This window comes from Setaria italica, chromosome IX (genome assembly GCF_000263155.2).
Source record: "Setaria italica strain Yugu1 chromosome IX, Setaria_italica_v2.0, whole genome shotgun sequence".
Classification (NCBI taxonomy): Eukaryota; Viridiplantae; Streptophyta; class Magnoliopsida; order Poales; family Poaceae; genus Setaria; species Setaria italica.
Window position 1 is genome coordinate 10,023,161 of NC_028458.1, and position 18,026 is coordinate 10,041,186.

General features: G+C 46.4%; 1 protein-coding gene across 1 annotated transcript in view; it reads right to left on the reverse strand.

The window, feature by feature from the left end:
- Positions 1 to 8,311: 8,311 nt before the first annotated feature.
- The window catches only part of LOC101765793, a 12,574-nt gene continuing 2,859 nt past the window's right edge, over positions 8,312 to 18,026 (reverse strand). The window contains 12 exon segments of the mRNA XM_022829656.1: positions 8,312 to 11,869; positions 12,924 to 13,063; positions 13,250 to 13,858; positions 13,979 to 14,062; positions 14,209 to 14,271; positions 14,500 to 14,562; positions 15,292 to 15,358; positions 15,468 to 16,489; positions 16,596 to 16,666; positions 16,669 to 16,698; positions 16,701 to 16,758; positions 16,761 to 16,931. Of these exon segments, the coding sequence (XP_022685391.1) occupies positions 8,563 to 11,869; positions 12,924 to 13,063; positions 13,250 to 13,858; positions 13,979 to 14,062; positions 14,209 to 14,271; positions 14,500 to 14,562; positions 15,292 to 15,358; positions 15,468 to 16,489; positions 16,596 to 16,666; positions 16,669 to 16,698; positions 16,701 to 16,758; positions 16,761 to 16,931 (5,685 nt within the window). The 3' untranslated portion in view covers positions 8,312 to 8,562.

Below are 18,026 nucleotides of genomic sequence, written 5' to 3' on the forward strand. Positions count from 1 at the left end.
CCGGCGCGGAGGCGCGGAGGCGGCCGGGCGGGCGGCGGGCGGGCGGCGGGCGCAGCGGCGGCGGTCGGCGTGGAGGCGGCCGGCGAGCGGGCGGCAAGCGCAGCGGCCGGCGCAGCGGCGGCGGCGGGCGGAACCGGCGGTCTGAGCGGTGATGGGATAAAGGAGAGAGAAAGGGGAGAGAGGCGAGAGAATGAGGGTAGGAGGTGTAAAAGTACCCCATAAGCAACTATAAGCAACTCAAAAGTTGCTTATTTGCTTATGCATAAGCAACTTATAAGCAAGTCTATAAGCAAGAGTGTTTGGGTTATAAACAACTTATTTGCTTATTTTTAAGTTGCTTATGAATAAGCAACCATAACCAAACAGGTCCTTACACGTGGACGCAGTTAGCCTGCGACGACGGGGCAGCGACCCAGTCCCCTGGTTCCGCCGCGTGGCGTTGGCCGTGCTGGACTTACCTTGGCGAAGCAGTAGTACGTGCAACCAAAGCGCGCCGCCCTCGGAATCTCAGCTTCTAGAGCTGAATGCAGACAAAGCAGTAGGAGCATGTGGACCAAACAACTCTTTCTGTCGCCACTGGTTCAACGCACGAGAGAGGATGGCAAAGACCACCGCATGCAGAGTGGAAATGGATACGTGGAAATCTGAAATATCCGAATTCATATTTGCTAAAATGTAAATATATAGTAAAGATGGAATCCGCGATCATTTCTAATATGGTACCGAAAGTGGATGTCCGAATTTGCTTTTTAATCAGTTTTGTCTATCCGAATTCGGATTCATATTCGAAATATCCGATATTATTCGTATTCATTTAGAATAAAGCACCTCTCCAACTATGCTATAAATATATTATTTTAATTTAGTTTGAAATAGATATAATTATTGATGTAAATTAATTTTTAGTACCATATTTTAATTGTTTATTGATGTATAAATTATTTTTATCCATTTATTTATTTGTTTATTAAAATATTTACTTGTTTTATTATTAATACATTTAATTATTGAAATATTTATTGATAAATATTTTATTTTGAACTATGTATCTTTGTCTACCCGTGTTACGTAGTCATACTTTATTCTCTACTTGCAAAATAATTTTGATATTCTAAAATTATCAATTAAAAAAGTAGTGAGTAGCTCTAATTTAAATTTAGGTAGATATGTGAATGCGAATTCGTATTCGAAATATTCATTTTGTATTTGTTCGACTGAAAATATCCGAATTTAACCGCGTGCACGTCTACCTAGTTGCTGGGCCTGCCATCCGATCCGACGTGTCACGTGCTGCCTGAATAAGGGGCTGTTTGGAAGGAGGAGGCTAAACTTTAGCCCTGTCACATCGGATGTTCGGATACTAATTAAGAGGACTAAACATAAGCTAATTACAAAACTAATTGCAGAACCCCTAGGCTAAATCGCGAGACGAATCTATTGAGCCTAATTAATCCATCATTAGTGAATGGTTACTGTAGCACCACATTGTCAAATCATGCACTAATTAGGCTTAATAGATTCGTCTCGCGATTTAGCCTAGGGGTTGTGTAATTAGTTTTGTAATTAATCTAAGTTTAATACTCCTAATTAGTGTCCAAACATTCGATGTGACGGGGGCTAAAATTTAGCCCCCTCCTCCCAAACACCCCCTAAGAACATGCTGCTGCTGGAGTGAGAAGAAATCAACCACCAAACGCACCACACCCAACCGTACAGTGCTGACCACTGTGTAGTGCTGCTTCAGTTCAGACCACCCGACTACCCGAGAGGGGAATCGGGCACTGCCACTTTTCTTTTTTCCCCGTCGGGCACGTCGCCTTCCTGACCGGTCATTGCTGCATATACTTGCATCCCATCATTTCCATGTTGATCGCCATCATTTCCATCATCTTTTTCATTTGGACGAGCTAGGTCGATGGTGTATGCATATGTATGTACGCCGTCCACCTTTTTCCCCCCTCTCTAGAGTCTAGATTGTGATGTCGTCCTCGAGATATCTGTGCAGGCGACGGTGCCGTATTTTGGGAAGTCGGATCGTAGCTCAGGACGTGGACGTGTGGAGGGAGTCAAGAAAACAGCACGATTGTTCCAGGTGGACAAAAAGACTCGATTGTTCCTCGAGAACAGATGAAAGACGATTCTCACCAACAATTCCATCCTTCATAACTCTGCACAGCTTGCGGATAAGCTACTCGTTCTCCCCTGCAAATTTTATTATTCGGCTGAATTGAATCTCGTCAAATAATTAATGGAGATGGGGATGATCATCAGTAAATGTATTGCTATTATTATTCGGCTGAATTGAATCTCCTCTAGAAAAAAAAAAGATAAGCAAGGAGCAGCGGCAGCTGTCAGGTTTTACATTTTCTGAAACCGTTGAGCTAGCCTTGCACGATCCATCTCCTTCGTTCCAAGTTCCAAGCTACGTGGATCTCAGTGGTATTGCGCGTACTCTGCTGAGGTCCACGGAATGGGTAATCGCATGGATCATCCAGGTCTTTAATCTAATCCTGGACGATCATCCCCTGGAGTCCGAACTCCGAAGGGTTTACTTATTTATAGCCTTGACCACGCGGTACTAATAACTTGGCTTTTGTACTTGTGTCCGGTGTGCCACGAACAATCTTACCATCTAGTCCTCGTAAATTCTTGCTGTAAATTCGTGGAGTAGGCACATTAGTACGAGCAAACAGAAAGTTACTCGAACCTTGAAGCATTTCTTTTTTAAAAACAACTCTCTCGAATTATTTAGATTTATGCATTATTACCTTTGTTCTTTATTTAAGATAATTTTTACCTTCAGCGTTCACGAACCTTCAAGCATTTCTTTTTAAAAAACAAATCTATCGAATTATTTAGATTTATGAATTATTGCCTTTGTTCTTTATTTAAGATAATATTCTCCCTTCAGCGTTCATGTTGCGATGTCTATAGCTATTTGTTGTGGGTTTGCACATGATATCGATCACTAAATTATATTTACATAAATAAATTGTGAAGACAATTCTAGATATATAATTTTTTTTGTTTCGGAAAGGTTTTTGTTTAAAACAAGACATACTACAATTTTTATATTTGAAATCTTGATGGTTTGAACGAATTAATGATAAAATTACCCTATCCAAATATTGTATTGCTTGCAAAGTTATGGATTTTTTATCCTCTGTTATATCCATGTATGATGGTCACCCCTGCTTTTGAAAGACTAGCCTTTGTTTGCTATTGAGGTGGAGATTGTGATAATCACGCGTGCTACAATTGCTTTTATATATTCAGAAATTTTGCTGACCTTCTTCTTTGAATCTATCTTCAAACATCAATGCGTGTAGCAGCTTTTGTACGATATAATCTATTTAAACTTAATTTGCTTAAATAAAAACTTATGCAAAAGACCACACCCGGTAGTAACTGCATAACATTCTACTACATTTTTTGATATGATAAGATTCACTTTTGGAAGTTCTTGGTTATTGCGGCTTGGTCTCCACTTTTAGCCTCCGGATTTGGGCACCTTAACTAATAACAAGAATTATTGTTCCCTGGAGATTCTAGAGGAATGAGTCGCACTCAAGCACCTCAACCCCCATAGCTTTAGACAAAGCATAAAGGAAACAAGTAGTTATCAATATATCTAGCAATATCTGTATTGGAAACTCCTTACATAAACATCCCTCCCCTACCTTCTTTTATTGAGAAATGAAGACCAAACTCTTTTGGTTTTTGAACAGAGAAGGCTCATCTTCACTCCCGCCAATGTTTTTACAAGGTGTATTTGACAAGATTTTTACCGAAATTATTCTTAAAATTTCATTGACGCAATACAAATTAAATTATACTCATAATACAGTGTTTTTTAAATATGAATTTAACGACATCAACTAGGTCACGAGTAGGTGTTGGTCAAAGGCTTGTTCAAAAATTATATATCACATTCGAATATACTATGAAAATAATTTGTTCGCTGACAATAGTACACATGTTAGGTTGTCCAATTCGGGGAAGAAAAACCCATGGCACGTTCGGGGTCCCGGAGGAGGTACTCACAAGTCGCAACACTGTAGTGACAGCCTAATTATATAAAAAAGCCACTAATAACAGCCTCTCATCAGACTGTATTTTGATCGCTACTGGCTAATAATGTAATCTTCGGATGCTGGGATGCAGCAGCTAGCGTATACGTGCTCGCCAACTGGTTACGTATCAGTCAAGAACACTACGATGATCACACTACGTGGGCGCCGATCCCATTGGCGAGGACTATCGCAAGGTTTCTTACCTGTCACCTGTCTTTTTTTAAAAAAAAACAGTCAGTGCAGTGCAGCTGAAAAGCAGCAGCATATACACGACCAAGCTTGAGCACGTACGCTCAAAAAGCGCGCCTCCTCTCCTTCTGTCTTTTCAGCAAAAGAGCGCGCGTTCGATAGGTCTTTCGGTACACGCGTGGATGACAAGATATGGTGTATGCGAGTTTTTTTTCCTTCCTTTTTTTTTTAAAATAGAACAACGGTGCCAATGTCCCTATTTGGAACGCAGGTGCTAAAGTTTAGCCTAGTTAAACCCTAAGCTAAACTTTAGCACCCTTAAATAGAGGGCTAAATGAGGGTGCTAAAGTTTAGCACCTTTAAGTGTTTGGATAGAGTGTTAAACTTTAACACTTTTGGTGATAAAAGACAATAATACCCCTCATTTTCCCTCCTCCTGCGCACCAGCTCTGCCCTCTTCCGCTACTCCTCCAACAAATTCCCTCGTCCTCAGCTTGCTCGCTCGCTAAAAGCCTCCGTTGTTCTGTCTCTGTGCACCGCTCGCTTCCGCCTTTCCATGACCCCAACGTCTTCTCGCTACTGCTCTTCTGATCCTAGGATGACGCGCCGCCCGACTGCCTGCCTGCGCACGCTGCGAAGGGAAGGGAGGGGAGGTTCGACCACGACCGCCGCCACGAGCTCGCGGAGGACCATGCCGAGATCCAGGTGCGCGCGGAGTCCGTGTTCCAAGCCATCTCAGTGGTTGTGGTGTTGCGGGTTTCTGACGGACATCGGTGCTCTTATTCCCTTGCAGGGGGTCTGAGCCACCGCAGCGGGCGTCGCTGCGTGCACCGCTGCACCTCAAGACAACAGTCTGCTCCGAGGTGAATGGTGGAGGAGAGGCAAGCTCAGGGACAGCTCCGGCTCCGACGGCTTGGGCACGCGGCGGAGGAGCCGGCGCAGCGGCCTCAGCTCGAGGTCGCGGTCGCCGACGACGCGAAGCCCGATCCCGACGAGGTCTGCTGCTTCCACAACCGAAGGAGATCCTGCCACCTCTGCACCGGGATCTTGGGCTCCTCGGCACCGGCTGCGGCCATGGTCTTCACCTCCGCCGCCCTTAGCGTCTTCGGCTGCTGTGCCGCCAGAGAAGATCTCGTTGGCGGGGAGCATGGACGCGGCCACGCATCCACCAAGCAGGAACTCGAAGTCGGTGCCGAGCGGATGAGGCGGAGGCGGTAGGGTCAGGTGGAGGAGGCGGGGCCGGCCGGAGGGCGGTGGGGCTGTAGCGGGGAGGAGAGAGAGGGAGTGTGGGGAGGGAGGGCAACAGGGAAAAATCTAAGGATGGGACCACTTTTAACAAGTTTAGCACCCTTCAGCACTTCTTGGAGGGGCTAAAGAAAATGGGAGGGGCTAAACTTTAGCACCTCTATTTGAGAATCCAGGTGCTAAAATAGAACTAAAAGTGGGATGCTAAAGTTTAGCACCGATAGTTCCAAGAAAACACTGGCTAATATACGAGTACGGTCGTCGTAAAAGGGCGAACATGTGCGCCTTATGTTTTTTTCGAAGGATGCAAACGTCTGCATTCGCTTTCGGAACGTGTTTCATTTCAACTTTGAATCTCCAGTGCTAATGATTGCTCCACTACTATAAAATAAAAAAAAAATATAAGAGGACGAGTCGCTCTCACGACTCTCATGAGGACGAAGGGGCAAAAACAAGAACAGGGATTGTAGACAAGGACGGCGAAGCTAAGCCTGCATGCACGTCTCGTTGTTGTTCCGCGATCATGACGTCGCCTAATGGTAGATGCTGCCTGAGCAAGAACATGCTGCCGCCGCCGCTGGAAGGAAAGGTGAGGCAGCAACCCTACAAGCTTGTCAGATCAACCAAACCCCTCTTTCTAAAAAAACTGCAGCATGATAAAAGATGGACGACAAATCCCTGAGCGATACAAAATGGAATATTAACAAATCGAACAATAAATACTTTCATACATTAGCAGACACACAAGCAGACAGTTAACAACCGAGAACTGGAACGCCCAATGCAGCTCTCAACGGATAGAATGGGACAGGCAGGACATCTTGGAAACAGGATTAACAGCATCTGAAGAACGTGACATTACAATTAAAGCAAGAAAGGAAACATAAAGATTGACCCGTGTTAAAAGCTCGATGGTGGCGTTCCTGATTGACAAATTCCAGTCCACAATTCAGTCCCTAACAGGAAACAGTCAAAGTGCTTGGTATCACAACGTACAATTGGTTCAGATTCCAACTCGAACTGTCAACGCCCTACTGATCACAATAGCCACAATGTAGGAATGCAAGCGTTGATCACGTTTGATTCAAGTCTTGAACCCATCGAAGCACATATTCCAATTTGGTTTCTGCAAGCAGCTGAAATCAGTGAACATTTAGCCATGCAAGTTGTACAAATACAGGCAGCATGGGAGTCTAGGAGAGGGAATAAAAGTGAAGGTTCATAATTCGCAATGGTAACCTGTCAAGGTTCATAATTCGGAATGGTAATAAACCTGAGTCTGAGTGGATGCAGTTCAATTATCTAATTTACGTCTGTATCTAGTGCATCTGGCTGCATCTATCCGTCATTATCAATCCTGGAAAGACTGCAGTGCAACATGGACAAGTAACGGCATAGAAAGCATATGTGCACAATGACCCATGGGCGTGCTTGTTTACAGGCATTTTACAGTGCTTACAGATCCTTGCACCTAATGTTTGCAATACTAAAGTCCAAATTGCAGTTAAGGACTTAGGGTACAGGATATGAAGTTTCCTAAATTTGGCCTTTCTACAGTTTTGAGAATCTTTCTTCTGGTCTCTACTACAGCTTGATGTGTCTTCGTATTCTGCAAAACATTATTCGACACATGCATATAGTATAACACATTGACACCACTACATGCTTCTAAGAAATACATATATCCAGTGTCCACACCCAACTCATATTGAAAAAAATCCCCACATAATGGCCACCCGAACTCACTCAAACCTAACTTTGAGGCTAAGTTTTCCATCCAGTTATCCAAATAAATTAAAGAAAAATCGCTTGCTGGCGCTGTTCTAAACTGGTTTAAGTGGTGAAGTCCGCACTGCCAGCTGCCACACCCTAGAAACGTTTCGCACTAATATGTACTGTCTCCACAAAATTGCTACCCTTTTCAGTCCCAATGAATATCTCTATAGCAAAGCCACAAATTATTCTTAGATCGATAAACTTCATAGCTATTGGTGAGGTTGACATCAGGTAATTGAACCAAGCAATAAAAACATAAGAATTAGCATACCATTTAAACTCTGGAGGCACATACAAAAAAAACATGCTCAGATATTAGGTGTAACCATGCAAACCAACCACTAAGGCACTAACAAGATGAAAATCAAATTGTGCTAGATCAAAGTAGAATGTGAGAACTGCAATAAATTGATATTCCAGTTCTGCAGACATAACTGATTTCATTTCAACAAGCATGCAAAAGATGGGTTCCCCAGCCAGTGTTAGTGTGTATCAAAGCGAAATAAAACCAAGGAAAGCATCTGCAATAGTTTTGACTTTCCGAAACAGGTCAATACACCCATCATATAATACATGCTAACTGGGAAATTTTTGTGAAGGGGAAAGTTAACAACAATGCTTAATAAATGAGTGTTTGACACTGCACCGTAAAGAACACAAGATTAGCAACTGCCAGAAGACAGCTTGCTACAGAGAACATAACTTCTCACTATCTCAGCACACACTACATACAGAATAAAGAAAGAAGTGTTCTACATAAAGTTTCTTATGATGAAAAACATAGTAATGACAATATATGTAAAGATAATGTTATCATTGACATTGCCAATAGTGCTCAAGGTTAATGGAAAGATAAATCAGTTTGCTCCCAGGATAAAAGGCTGTGCTGTACAAACATCGCATTGCAAGAAACAAACGATCAGAAAAAATACCTTATCATAAAAGAGGTATTCTGGTAGATAGTCGCTGTTTTCCTTCAAGGAAAGGCTCAAAAAGAGCATATAGCATATACTGTGATGTTTCTAATATGATAGAACAAGACAAGCTTTTATGAGATTGATTTCATGATATTTCATAGACAAGAAAGGCATCAATCAATAAGTCATTGTTAATGCTTAAAAAGTAGACATCGATGCCCTACATGTCTCAACTCTCAAACAACAATGACGAGTATGGAAAACTATATGACCGCATAGAACTTTGATTATATTTCAGTATACCAGGACAAAATCTTGGACAGTGACATAGTCCGTACCACCAAAAAAGTTGAAAAACACAGCTATACTTTCTTAGCAAGGGTCCGCTGTTTTGTGCCATGCTCCACAACTTTCTCTTCAACATGCAGTCCCTTCCTCCGCCTAACAGAATTCATAAGCTTTTTAGCAAGGTTTGGCCCAATGCTTGAACCATCTCCAAATTCTTCAAGCTCATCCTGCGTTCTTGGGATAAAGAGAGGGTCCTCAGCAATGGCTTCCCAGTGGCTAAGAACAAGCAGAGCACTAGCTGCACCTGCAGTTAAACTCCTAAGTTCATTCGAAAACCCAACGCTCTCAGCGACTGGCAAGTAAGCATGCACTGTGAACAATGAGGTTCCTTCTTGCATCTCATCTTTCAGAATCCTTGCTCGCCTCTTATTAAGAACTCCATAAGTTGAACCTGATTGATCATATGGCGCGGTCAACTCACAGAAGTACATTGCCTCAACAATCCTTGGTTTGTTTTGAAGAACAGCTGCTCGGCATGCTTCTTTAACCGCAGTGATTACTTGACCACTGGAAATGTTGTATTGATCAAAGTGATTAGCAGCATCAGAGCCGTCTGCAAATAGGTAAGGCTCAACAATAAACGCCAGACCCCACATAGGTTCATCACATAAAGGCCCAGCATTTGCCGCAATCTGGAAACCTGAGACAATGTTGTTCCTTAGTGCCAGAGACTCTAGATGCAATGATTCAGGAGCATCTGCTGCTGATTCACCATTGTCAAGATTGCTGTTATCTTTGGTATCAGATTCCTTCACAAACCCCAATCTCTCAGAGACATGAGAACTACCACTCACAAGTATACCTTGCCTTCCATCTTGGATGGTTATCGCACGATCACTTGATTTTGCATCAGGCGAGAGGAGGAGATTTGGACCAACCTGCCACGGACCTAGTGACCAGATTCTTTCTAGGTATCCAAGCCATGTCTTTCTGTACCTCTCAAGTTTTTCTTTATCCACTTGATTGGAAATTGCTTCTAATTCACTGTCTATGGCATCGATCATACGCTGCCTAAGCGTCGCAGCAGAATTACCATCATCTTGAGAAAGCCTTGGATCCAAGACACCATCCCCTTTTGCTGTTTTCCCCTCAATTATTTGACCAAGCAATTGTTCACTTTCCTCAAGGACCTTAGTTAGAGCATTGGGAAGCCTCAAGACCTGAACTCGCACAGTGCATCTCCCATTTGGAGTAGTCCTCTCAGCAAACTCCTGTGGAGCCTTCATCCTCTCCACTAAACCAACACCACCTCCTTCAATTGTCTCTTTGAAGGAAACAAGGGGGTCTGAGACCACCAATTTGACCTTTGCAAATCTTTCCTCCAAATCCTTTATGCACCGTTCTAAATGTATCTCACCTGCGGCAGCAAGGACATGCTCACCCCTCTGTGTAACAGTATACTCCACAAATGGGTCTGCCCGGTTAAGAAGCTTGAGCCCTTTAACAAGAGCTCCCAGATCAGCTGGATTTGAAGGCTCAATTGCAACTTTGAGCATCGGGGACGCCTGGAACATCATACTTGAGAAGGGCCAGCAACTCTTTGTGGACGATAATGTGGCGCTCTTCAATATATGATGCCCAAGGCCCTGGATTGCAACAACACTCCCAGCACCCACACTGGCAACTGGCTTCAGGCCCTGTCCAAGCATCTCATACAAGTATTGCAGCTCCACTTCCTGCACATGCTTCTGCACTGCATCCCCTTTCAATGGATCATACAGTGGTGATAGCACAAAGACCTTCTGCCCTGCATGAAGGACCCCACTGAAGACCCTCGCAAATGCCATAAAGCACTCCTCTGGCTCACTGGCACCATGATGGTTCAACAGTTCCCCATTCACTCCCTTCAATGGCAACATCTTATATGGCACGGCAAACATCTTTGACACATAAACTACCACCGGCGCATCCACACTTACATCACAGGCCTCAACACACCTCCGAACCCTCTCTGCCTCCGCAACAACCTCAGGGCAACCAGCATCATCTTCTGGTGTAACTTCCCTCTTTGGCATAAGCCGTGTGACCCTGAACCCTTGAGCAGCAACAGGGTCAGGCGTGCACTCCACCACCATATCCATCACAGCATCAGACAGCGGCAGCCACTGGCTCATTATGGACTGCAGCACCACCTTCGGATCTTTGTTCTTCAGCTCCCGTTCTGGAATTTTCAATTGGAAGTTTTCTACCAATTTCTTCACCCTCTTACTCTCGCCACCATCGTTCAGCACCAGCTCATACATCTTCCACAGGGCACTCAGCACAAACTCCACGAACATGGGCTGTGGGTCTGCGCTCTTGATGGCTTTCTTACCCACAACCTTCCCCGTCTTCTTATCGAGATATCTTGGGCCCCACAATCCTCTGAGGAAGGCGGAGGGGTTGACTCCGACCTTCCTGGCGTAGAGCTCAGCGAATTGTTGGGGGCGGAAGCCCCAGCCATCAAGTGCGCAGGCGAAGACGACATTGCCCTTGAGGGGCTGGAACGCGTCCTCATTGTCATCGTCGTCTTCAAAGTCCTCTGGAAGATCCTCAGTGGAGGACGACGAGCTGGAGGAGGGGTTGTCTTCGAGGGCGGAGAGGAGGGAGAAGTAGGAGTGCGAGCGCAGCGCTGAGTAGATGGAGTTAACGTCGGAGACGATGCGGTGGAGACGCATGTACGCCTCGGCGGGGGTGAGGCAGAGCTCGGTGATGAGGCGGTCGATCTTATTGAGCACGAGGCAAGGCCGGAGGCGCTCGACGAAGGCCTGGCGCAGCGCGGCGTGCGTCTGGATGTGCACCCCCTCGACGGCGTCGACTAGGATGAGCGCCGAGTCGGAGAGGCGCGCGGCGGAGGAGACCTCGGAGCAGAAGTCGATGTGGCCCGGGGAGTCGATGAGGCTGACGCGGTGCCCGGACCGGGAGCGGAGCGCCACGGCGGCGGACTTCATGGTGATGGCGCGGCGCTGCTCCTCGTCGAGGTAGTCCATGAAGCGGAGCCGGCCGGCGAGCTTCGGGTGGAGGAGCCCGTCCCCGCAGGACGCCACCAGGTGGTCCGCCAGCGTGGTCTTGCCGTGGTCCACGTGCGCGAGGATGCACGTGTTGCGGACGCGGCGCGGGTCCGCCGCGGCCGCCTCGCCGGATCTCTCCGCCGCCGCCATTGCCGCCGTGGTGGTTAGGGTTTGGGCTTGGGGAGTTTTGGGTGGGGAAGGAAGAAGAAAGACGGAGAATGCTCTGGACTTTGGGAGCAGTGTGAATTGAAGGAGGGAAAAATTGTTTTGGGCCTTGTGGCCGTCCGTCCCTTGGGCCGGTTGGGACTGTCCTTTTCCTTTTTGGGTTTCGCTACGTAGAGGTCAAGAAAGCTATTTGGACCGTTGGATCTGCGGTCCAGTGACCTGCTGCCGTCGAAATAGACGAAGCGAAAACCACGCTCGATTCGTGGCGCAGGAAAGTCCGGAGCAGAAACTTGGCGCCCACGTGTCCTCCATGGAAAAAAAGTACAAATCAGAAACTTGGCACCTACGAAACTTGTTCGTGTAGATCTCTGGCCAATTTCGGCTCGTCCTCTCGATTTGAATATGTCTAGTGAGTAGTGACTTTTGTTTCCTTGCGAATTGTGATGAAACACGATAGTGCTAAGGAAAGATGTCAGTTCACGGCCAGCTTCGAACCGCGATTGGAAGTACAAACTTAAATATCCGTTGACGAAGCGAAGATCAATTTCCATATGTAATTCAACTGCATCGTACTTTTAATCATCGTGACATGTGAACAATCATAATCACAAGGCAGAACGTGCGCAGAGGATGACTTCTGCATAGGATTGTGCATGTGATCAATATCAGAAATGCAGACAGGAATGCCACCAATATATGCATAGGCAACAGTAAATTACCAGACATAAGTATATTTTGCTCAACGAGGCATAGAATTTTATGCCACACAAGATTAACCGGATCATATTATTATATAACTCTATAGACTATATATGCCCTATGGAGCCAGCAAAACTGACACATTCTACCTCAAATGTGTCATGCACCAAAAGACAGGGCAGACGACACGATCATATGCAACTGATATACTAAAGAGATCAATCCAATGCAAGTAGCTAGCCACCAGAATACAGGCTTCGACGACACAAATATTGACTAGGGACTTACCAAACCTGAAATGGCTACGAACTATGCAACCAATCCTCAAGTGAGTTCCTATTCTTCTTCATTTTCCTTTTCTTTCTTTTTCTTTCTTTTTTTTTTCTGTATGTATGCTGCGTGTTGCCTCTTCGCTATCTTAAGGAAAAAAGGTGCACGCCGATGCCGAGTCTCTAGAACTAATAATCTCAAGACTGATGTGGAGGGACTATGGAGGTGACGAAGTGGAGGTAGGAGCAGCTCAGCGGTAGGAGGGAGTAGCCAGGGCCAGTTCGGTGCCCACCACACTGACACTGATCCCGCCGGCGTCTGCATTGAACAGGGCCCTCTTCCCCTCCAGAAGGCTGGCGCCGCAGGCCCCTGACGACGGGGACGAGGTGTCCTGCACAGGCCATGATCAATCGAACATGGATCAGATTGCATTGCAGCTGCCTTGATTTGTTAACTACCAATGCTCACAGACAGCAATCGAACAGCAAGAACTAACTAACTGTCAGAGAATCATGTTGCAGAGTGCAGACTAAAGAACGAGAGGACAGAGAGAAGGAGTGCAAGCTAGTGGGCTTACCACATGAAGTCGAGTCAGGCCGGAGAAATGCAGCAGCTTTTGAGGACTAAACCCGGCGGCGGCGGCAGTGCCGAACAGCTTTTGCGGCTGCAGTGGCGACCTCGGGCTGGGAAAGGACAGCTGCAGCTTGGCCGCTGCGTAGGTGGACGACGCCGAGGGCGGCGTGGAGAAGAGGGCGCCGAGCATCAGGTGTTCGTCCAGGCCCGACGACGACGCCGCCTCCTCAATTCCTGGGGCTCGCGACGGCCGCGGGAGCCCCGGCCCGGCGCTACCGGTGCCGCGAAGGATCCCCGGGCCTGGCGTGGCGGCGGCGGTTGGGCAGCTGCTGCTGGCTCCCCCGCTGATGGTCGTGCCGGACGCCATGCTGGGCCAAATCAGGAACGTGCCCTGTGGCTGTGGCTTGCAGACGCGGAAGCTGCTCTTCCTCGCCGTCGCCGTCGCCGGCTTGTCCGGGACGCCTTGGATGACGGTGCCGTCGGCCCGCGGGGTCATCTGGTCATCGGAAGCGAGGTACACTGTTGTGCGGGGAGCAGCTTCTTGATTGCCATCGCTAGGAGCCAATCCCAGCTGACGAGTTGTTTCAGTCTTCAGCGCCAGCACCAACTGATCCTGCACCATCCAGTTGGCACTGTTACTTCATTACTTGTACTCATGGATAATGGCAATTGTACATTTGCATAGGCTGAGCATGATCAACAAACAGAGTACATTGCCATGCAAAGAAGCTACCTTGAAAGAAAGGAAGGAGCTGGAGAGATAGGTAATCTGCTCCTCTAACTTATCATTCTTGTCTGATATATGCTCGTACTTGTCCTGAAATCAGTCAGAGTCAGTAATTGTATTCAGAGCAGGCACAGAGATAGCAGAGAAGAATGTGCAGAGAACTGAACCTAAAAAACATCCATGCTTAATTACAAATAACAGTGAAATAGATGTTACAGGTGAATGCATGAATGTACCTTGAAGGATAACACCTCCTCCTCCAGCTCACCATTCATCTGAAACACATTCTCGCACATATCCTGAAATAAAAGCAAGATAGTTTCTGTAAATGCAGCTAGCATAGTCACTGCTTTCACCATGAAGTATTCCACGCATCTACTGAAACTCTGAAAGACAGAAACATGTTCAGAAATGTCGATCACTAAAGATAATTAGCAGGCTTGGTGTCTGAGTTTTGATTTTATTTGAAATTAACTGCCAGATTTTTTTTCAAGCAGAGAAAGTTTGCTGCATATGCATGTACTTACCTTCAAAGAGAACACCTGCTTCTCAAGCTTTTCGTTAGCCCTCACAGCACTCCGGTACTTCTCCTGACAAACAAATTGAATAACTTCCATCAGTGCATTCAAAATGGGTATGCGAAATCAAGTTTTTGTTAGTTCCTCAGTAGAACAAGTGGCACTTCGGTACTTCTGACAAACAAATTGAATAACTTCCATCAGTGCATTCAAAATGGGTATGCAAAAACAAGTTTTTGTTATAGTTCCTCAGTAGAACAAGTGGCACTCCGGTACTTCTCCTGACCAACAAATTGAATAACTTCCATCAGTGCATTCAAAATGGGTATGCGAAAACAAGTTTTTGTTAGTTCCTCAGTAGAACAAGTGGGGGAAGTAAAACAGCGAAAGTGCAGTTTCAAGTTTTCATGCTGTTTGGATCATGGACATCAGTACGTCCTTGCTTCAGAATTTCAGAGACTGGAAAAGCAGTTGATAGGAACCATATCGAAATAGCAGACTCTGAACCAAGACTAGCATTCTAGCACTTCAATCAATAGACGAAAATGCTGGATGAGAAGTTAGCTTTGCACAACCAAACATACAGAAACTTTGCAAATGCTGGAAGTGCATATGTTCCCTTTTTCAAATGAAGACGTAAAGTGCATATCCAAATATACAGAAACTTGCACATCAATGCAATTACATATCTTGCTCAGTTCTAATCAGAAGAACCAGAAAAATGCCATCTTTCTTGAAAAATAAAGGGGACAGCAATACAAGTGAGGATTGACTATTGAACGGAGCTGATCTTTTGCATACCTTCAATGAACTGTAAGCTCTTTCTGCATCAAAGTTCCCATCCTTGTCCACCAGCTGCTCCATTTGCCTTCACACACCACCACAAAGTCAAATTTGGCATAGAAATGGGAAGAAATCCCACGCTATGTAAGAACTTAAACAACAATGGTGTCGCAACAAAAATACAGAGTGCAGACCTTTTTACGCCATTGACCTCCTCGGTGAGCTCCTCAACCTGCCTTTTGACTAGTAGGTCGCCGGCAACGAGGGAGACGTCGTCACCTGGCTTCCATCCCGGTGGTGGCACCCAGTATGGATCAGACACACCGGCCTGTCGCCGCACCTCAGCAAGCTCGGCCGGCTCCAGCCAGTACTCCATCGCACCATCCGCGTTGTGCCGGCGGCGGAATCGGTGAACGCTGCCTTCTGGCACCCGGCCGGCCATGTGCTTGAGTAGGTGGTCAAGGAGGCCGGTGTCGCCGATGTGCTTGCGGGCTTCCTCCCGCAGCACATGTCGCATCACCGGCGCGCCGGAGCGGGCACAGCGGGACCGCATGATGTCGAGCAGGCTCCTCTCTGCCGCGGCGTAGCGCTCGGCTGACCACCGGTCCTTGCCGTGCCGAGGGTCGCCGTCCCTGGACTCCACGGTGCGATTCTTCGCCTTCTTTTTGCTGCCACCCTGAACCTTGCGGTTCGTATTGCCATCGTCTCTGTGCTTGTCCTTGCTGCTTCCTTCTGCCTCCCGCTTCCTCTTACAGTTCCTTTCGCTCCTCGTAACTTCCTGCGTGCCTGGACGCTGCTGCTCCTCTCTGACGCTGACCTCTGTGTTGCAACCATCGACGCCAGCCTCCTTGGGAGCTTCATCACGATGCCGGCCAATGTACCTGACACGGCGCCTCATGCCCCACCCGGCGCCATCACACTTCAAGGTGGTGAGCAGGCAGGAGTCGGCTACCGGCGGCAGCGGCGCCTGCTGGGACGCGGCGAAGTCGTAGAGGCAGGGTTTGACGAGCCAGAAGTTGACCTGGTGCACCGCGCCCTCGAGCCCCTCCTCGGCCACCCGGCGGCGCAAGATGCGCGCAGCGTGGTTGCTGCTCATGACGAAGCGTTCGTCGAGCTCCGGCCCGGTGCCTGACGCCGGGTAGGAGGAGAAGAAGCTGCGCAGCGCCTGGAGGGACGGGAATTTCACCGTGACGTCCAGGTTTGTGCACTCGCTCACCTACACACAGGGACATCAGACTATCAGAAAACAAAACCAGATCAAACATGCCAAACGGATCAATAAATCGAGAGCAGCAGCTGAATCCCGGATAGAAAAGCCTCACCTTTACCACCCGTACGGATTTCAGATGGATTGGGGATTTGGGGGCCAACTTCTCGTGGTCGATCTCGTAGAAGGTTCCTGATGAAACCAGATCAATTCACACTAGTGTCAAGTGAGTGCGGCGTGAAGAATAATGGGTGAGTGTGGCAGTGATGCACCATATATATGCCCGGCCGTGCTCACCAGCGTTGTAGGTGGGGGTGTCGAAGGTCAGGCTCTGCCTGCTCAGGGGCGACCTGGGTTGGATCCTGGTGTCGTGGTTGGCATCATCCCTGTCATTTCTGCTGCTGTGGTTACTGGTCTTCTTCTTGAAGTAGTACTTGCTCACCTGTGGCTTCTTGTGATGTGCAATGGTCACAGATAACAACAGGTGAGACAACAACCGACATCATTTAACACTACAATACAATACACCACGAGAAATAAAAAAGCGAGACTATACAGAAAGGGAACATTTTGTTCGCTTTCCATATGACAACCAGACAAATTAAATCTACTTTTTGGCATGCAAAAGGTTTGTTAGTTGGTCCAGTTTTGATTCGTGAGCATTTGCTTGTGTACATCTCCGTATATGAATTTCAAAATGATATATCTATATACACACCAGAAAGAATTTACGTATCTAGATAATTATCAAAGTCAACTTGAAATGTTAATTTGCTGACAAGTGAATTAATGGCACAGGGGTAAATTGTGCAACTATCTGGTACTTTATTCAGGACAAAGGTTATATAGTTATGCTAATTGCCTTAATGGATTCAAACAAACCAATATGTAACACTAATCCATTAGGAGAATCATGAAAGTAACTAGTGAAAAAATCAACAAGGTGACACATCAATCTATGGCTGTATCTCCTAAAAACAGTTGTTCAGAGAATATGCATCTTAATTCCCACAAACGATAATTTTAAAAAGTGTTACGTATATATGTAGAATATCAAGTGATCAGTTGCACAAAGGACTCGTACAAAATTTACGGATGCATCTTCCATTGACCAACCAGACCATGAGAATGTAAAAAGTAATATAAAGCCCAACACAACCGGTGTGTTTAATTTGGCAAACTTTATGACATATTTATCTGCACGATTTCCTTTTTAGCAGCTACTCCCTCCGTCCCAAATTACTATTCATTTTAGCTTTTCTAGATACATAGCTTTTACTATACATCTAGATATATATTATGTCTAAATACATAGCAAAAGTTATGTAATTAGAAATGTCAAAATAAATAGTAATTTGGGATGGAGATAGTATGTTTCATCATCGGCTACAAAGTGCACGGGTAGAATTAATCAAAGGAGGCAGCTACGGGGAGGGGGCTCCCCCGATAAAGCTCGATCGAGCCCCCGCAGCCCCCACCCGCAGCCTTATCCGCTCGCGCTCGTGGAGAAAAAAAAAAGAGAGAAGGACTATGCTCCGCCGATCGC